The sequence below is a fragment of the Sinocyclocheilus rhinocerous genome, unplaced genomic scaffold (assembly GCF_001515625.1).
Source record: "Sinocyclocheilus rhinocerous isolate Xijiao unplaced genomic scaffold, SAMN03320098_v1.1 scaffold484, whole genome shotgun sequence".
In the NCBI taxonomy this organism is placed as follows: Eukaryota; Metazoa; Chordata; class Actinopteri; order Cypriniformes; family Cyprinidae; genus Sinocyclocheilus; species Sinocyclocheilus rhinocerous.
Genome location: NW_015658063.1, coordinates 660,118 through 665,568, shown reverse-complemented (window position 1 = coordinate 665,568; position 5,451 = coordinate 660,118). Strand labels below are relative to the sequence as shown.

The following is a 5,451-nucleotide window of genomic DNA, read 5'->3' as shown; positions in this document are numbered from 1 at the left end:
AAAAATATATATATATATATATAAAATGCTTTTTGAAATATAACTTAGTTTTAAATAATTAAAAACTGTTGTAATTATATATTTTTTTCAAGTAATTATATTTAATTAATTTAATTTTCATTCAAATGAAACTAACTTATAAATAAATAAATAAATAAATAAACTTTCATTTATTTTGGTGGAAAGGGCCAAAATAATGTAGCACTATATATGTGACTCCACTGTCTATATAATTATGTTCAAGTAATTATATTTAATTCATTTAATTTCCACTCAAATAAACATATGCATACATACATACATACATACATATGTTTTTGATTGATCTGTATGCTTACATTTCTGGTAAATAGCAACTGGATATGTTTAACTGATGAACAGACTTTTTCTTTTTTTTCTTTTTCTTCTTCTTATTTTTTTTTACATTTTGCTATTTTTAATGTTCCCATCACTATACTGGTGCAATAGATCCCACACAGACCACCTGTCGACTCCACTAACACATTGTCCACCCGCAACCTTTGTTTACCCCAGGAGGTGTCCCAGCCTGGCTCATTGCTGCTTAACTTCAGTGGGTAACCTGGCAATGGCTGCGGGGTGAGAGTATAACATTATGAGTCACAGATACCTGGTAGGTCTCGTTGCTGTTGACCAGCTCGTAGATTGGCGTGGCTTTAGTGATGTTGAGCAGCACAGGCTCTGCAGGACGTGCAGGCCCAGGGCTCATGTGGCAGAGGTGGCAGGACAGAGGGCACTGGCCCTGGCTGCTGCAGTCCATGCGCACCCCCGCCGCCATGCGCTTGGCACCCGAGTCCAGCAGGCTGGCAATGTATGCTGGGTAAGTAAGCGTACGTGGCTCTTTGTCCCGCTCCTCCGACTCATCCGATGGAGAGTTTCCTGAAAAACAGAATTCAACGTGATTCAGCTTTGAAAATGATAGTAAGAATCATTCAGTCTTTAGAATAGGGCTGTTTAATTGATTACATTTCAATTATGATTAATGGTTGACAAATATGATTATAACATATGATATGATTATAAATATGAAAATATGAAATTATTATAAAATATTACAAAAATAATTGTGCAACTATTAAGTATGAATATTATTATATTAATATAAGTAATTCATAATATTATTATTAATAATACATTAATTAATAATGACTTTATAAAAGTGACAATTTAGGAAGCTTTGCTTCTATTTTAAGCTCATCTGAAAATAAACTAAAATATAATATTAAAATAACACTATAAATGTTTTAAAATTGTTATTAAAAAATTATTAAATAGTTTAATAAAATAAATATGCTTATTAATTAATAAAATCAAACTGCACGTCAATATTTGTTCTATCAGCTCTATTTCAGACACTATATCATCATTTGAGCCTAAAATGAAAGTGTATTGAACAAAGCTTTGCTTCTATTTCCATCCCAAAAGTATATGAACTCACAGTTGCTTGCTCTGCAGACCTCCACACATACAAAAGCAATCAGCAAGCTCAACAGCCAATTAGGGAAATCCCTTTCACTGCAGCACACTTTAATAAAAGACACACACACTTGAGATTTTAAAGACGTGCACACGCACACACACGCACACACACACCAATAACAAACCACACAGAGATTTTATGAGCCAACAGTGTGAGAAGAAAATGCAGTGTGAGAACCCATTATTCCTTCAGCCTTTCGCAATATCAGGTAGGCCACGTGACGTTTAGCCAAACATTTTGCATAAGATACAAATGAGGAAATGAAAACGCAGCACCCCATAGTACACTTAATAATAAAGCAACAAAAGCCCTGATGCAAACTGCAAACATATCAATCAGCCCAACCAAACTGAGTTTTGCTTTCATCTCAGTGAGATTCTTATTTAATTAAATACTTTTTTATTATTTGGGGAGAATCAGAGCAGTTCTTTCTTTGTTATTCAATATCTAAACAGGCTCTGGTCTGCAGGAGAAGTGCAAAAGGTCATGCAGCTGACCTTTTGGGAGGTGGTGGGAGCAAACCGGCCCTCAAGCCATCCTACCCACTCTCAAGCTCTTTACAAAATATAATGCTTTCTTAATTACTCATAGGATTCTAAATCATCTAAATTGTATCTTCCATTGTATTCCTTTGAAGAAAAGCACTGTAGCTGTGCCAAGAAAACTCAAAGCTCTTAAAAAAAGGTTCCTCAAAGTTAATGGATTAAAAGGCCTGTGAATTGCACATTTTGGATGCCAATCAGAAAGCTTGAGCTCCTCAGAATATACTAATGTGTTAAAAGTGTTTCATCAAATTCGATGCCAGCTGTAGATTAAGAAGGCATTACCAATATTCCGCTTAGCTGGTGCTTTAATTAGACAAGAGTGAGAGAATGAAAAAGCAAGAAGAAGTGGGGAAGAATAAATAAGGAAGGCTGGAAGAGAGAGAAACAGTGGGAGAGCTGCACACTCTACAGTGTGCCAATTTGCTTTGACATATTTTCTCTACAGCTCTGGGTTTTGACAGTTATGAAACCGGCCTGATGCATTGCAGGCCAAATTAAAACAGGAGAGTGAAGGAAAACATCTCATTAGATAACTTTCATTTTAGGCGGTTGATTTGCATGAAAACGCACGGAAAATCTTGTCATCTGTAGTGTCTCTTTAAGCTCAGAGCTCTTCTCGGTGAAGAAAAAGTATTTGATATTCTCAGTGGTTTGAAGCATTGCCATTTATGACTGCATGCAAATTGTCAGCTGTGACAAAGGTGTGCATTCGGAAATTCCTTCGTACAAGCATATTTTTATCACCACCAACTATAGAAATTCCCTAAAATAAAACCTGTGCCTAACAGACGAAACACTAGATGGCACTAGAGCTCTAGGAGGGGATGGCAACCGCACATGAAAGTAGAACGGGAGGGGATGACCTAACAAATTGCATTATCATGTCTGCACGGATCCAAAAACACAATCTGCACGATAAAGTACGAAGATAATGAACATTGCTTCCCATTTTCTCATGTTTTTGACAAGTATGGAAAAGGATGAAACATCAAAATGGAAAGTCATGAATTGCTCTGCGTGTATCCAAAATCCAAGGAGCTTTCAGTCAATAATCAGGACGTTTAAGCACCCCAGTCAAGCAATTTAAACGTGTTGCAATGCGTCTAGGCTCAGGATGTATTTGAACGCTTTAGCAAAGCTTGACAAGCTAATCTCACAAGAAAGATGTTGTATGATGATTATCATACAGTCCTTATTCAAGCACCTGCTTTGTTCGCAGTGCATGTGGATTGAGTTTTAAACATCCAATCACAGGGAGCTCAATGCTAGTCCACAATAACATGTAAATACTCTTCCAGCCAGTCTCTTTCCATCTCACTTCTCTCGCCTCTCCCGACCAGCTTTCAATCTTTCTTGTGTTCGTTTTATTCGACCGGTTTTGGCATGCAGCTGCTGGTCTTAACTGACATGCCCCTCTGTCTCTTAATAAAAGCTGCCGGTGTGGTACAGGTGAGAGTGACTGGGTTTATTTACCTGTGATTGGGCCTGCCTGCAGACACAAAGAGCAGTGACATCTTGTTTGTGAGGCGCGAGGACTAAACTAATTCATCTGTTGGCATGGCGTAGCTGGTAACGCTCCCCGGGACCTCGCTCTGCAATCCGACCTGAACTGCCAGGCTGAGGGGCTTGAATCTGAAGCAATTTTGCAACATATTCTAAAATGCCTTGCACAGAACCGGCTGAGGGCTTTATTTTTATTATCAAACAAGAACGACGAGGCTTATATCTAAGCCATATTCCACAGTAATTGTCACAATGTGCAGTACAGGACACTGTTTTGAGCTGTAATTGCATGCAACTAGGAGGAGAGACTGACAGGAAACAATTTAGGGATTTTCTTTGGAGAGAAAACCAGGTGAGAATGACTCACAATCACATCAAAGCAGGCGGTGATTGTACAAACATTGTTAATGGGAACTAAGTACCAGGAATGTAATTTGTTCTGTGCACTACAAATAAACATATTTTTGCTGTGTAGTATGTGTGTGTGTGTGTGTGTGTGTGTGTGTGTATAATGTGACCCTGGACCACAAAACCAGTCATAAGTGTACATTTAAAAAAAAAATTGAGATTTATACATCATCTGCAAGCTAAATAAATAAGCTAGCTTAAACTAGTGACCTGAGTTAAATGTGTTTCTGGGCTAATGGTGCCCAGATAAATTAACTAGTGGCTTAACAATGTGAACCTGTGTGCTGTACCCTTAGGTTTATTTAACTAATGACCTAAATAACTATGTGTGTCTGAGCCAATAGCTCAAACTTGCCTAGGTAGAAACGTGCACTGTGTCATTACCAAACAGGAATCACACTGTATAGGAAGCTAAGGATAGGACAATATTTGGCTGAGATACAACTATTTGAAAATCTGGAATCTTAGGGTGCAAAAAAATCTAAATATTGAGAAAATCGCCTTTAAAGTTGTCCAAATTAAGTCCTTAGCAATGCATATTACTAATCAAAAAATATAAAATAATTATAAAATACATATGCATTTATTTTTTAAATAAAATCTTTCATTATAATAATAAAATGGTAGTTTTAGTCAGTAAGTCATTTTAGCTAGCATCTAATTTTAGTTGACAAAAATTATGTTTTGTTTGATGAGAAAGAGCAAAATTATTTTATATATAATTTTTTACATGCATTAGATATTTTACATATTAATTTAAACATGTATCATAATTTCAATCATGACAACTCGATTTAACTAATGACCTAAATAACTATGTGTGTCTGAGCCAATAGCTCAAACTTGCCTAGGTAGAAACGTGCACTGTGTCATTAACAAACAGGAATCACACTGTATAGGTTGATAGATGAAGTAACCCCCAGCAACCACCTGACTCAGGCTCGGGCGGCCTGAGCGAATGCCTATTTTACTCTAACACGGTGTCTACGCCAGACGCGAGCGGCACGACATGAGTCGATGAAGTCAATAGACCCGTTACAATAGGTAAAGCTGTCTGCAATGTATGCAGTGCGATATAGCCAATGCAACAAAACTTCTGCTACTGCTGCTATTGATAATATTCATAATAACATTTAAATACCGTGTTGAAGTACATGCTGTTGCTGTTAATGATATTCACAATGTTGTAGTAGGAATTTTATTGTGCGAGCTGTTGCGGTTGTAATATTTAATCAGAATTTGCTAAGCATAATCTACTGCTGCTGCACGAAACCTGCTGTAAGCCCTGTTGAATAAGCAAATTAATAAATGCCTATTGCACTTTAAAGAGTTAATTTACCCTCCATGAGTTACAACTAAAATGTCATGCAAATAAGGCGCATTCTGCTGTCGCTGCTATATTAGCAACAATAATAAGACTTGCTATGCATGCTGCTGCTAATATTATTTCTAACCTTGCATCTGAATTTGCTATGCATGCTATAAAATTTGCTAACA

At 36.9% G+C, this 5,451-nt stretch overlaps 1 protein-coding gene across 3 annotated transcripts in view; it reads right to left on the bottom strand.

Moving 5' to 3' along the window:
- astn1 (astrotactin 1) overlaps positions 1 to 5,451 on the bottom strand; it is a 253,618-nt gene that overhangs the window by 33,496 nt on the left and 214,671 nt on the right. For all 3 annotated transcript variants that reach the window (XM_016530291.1, XM_016530292.1, XM_016530294.1), the window contains one exon: positions 629 to 897. In XM_016530291.1, the coding sequence (XP_016385777.1) occupies positions 629 to 897 (269 nt within the window). The remainder of the gene's footprint in view (positions 1 to 628; positions 898 to 5,451) is intronic.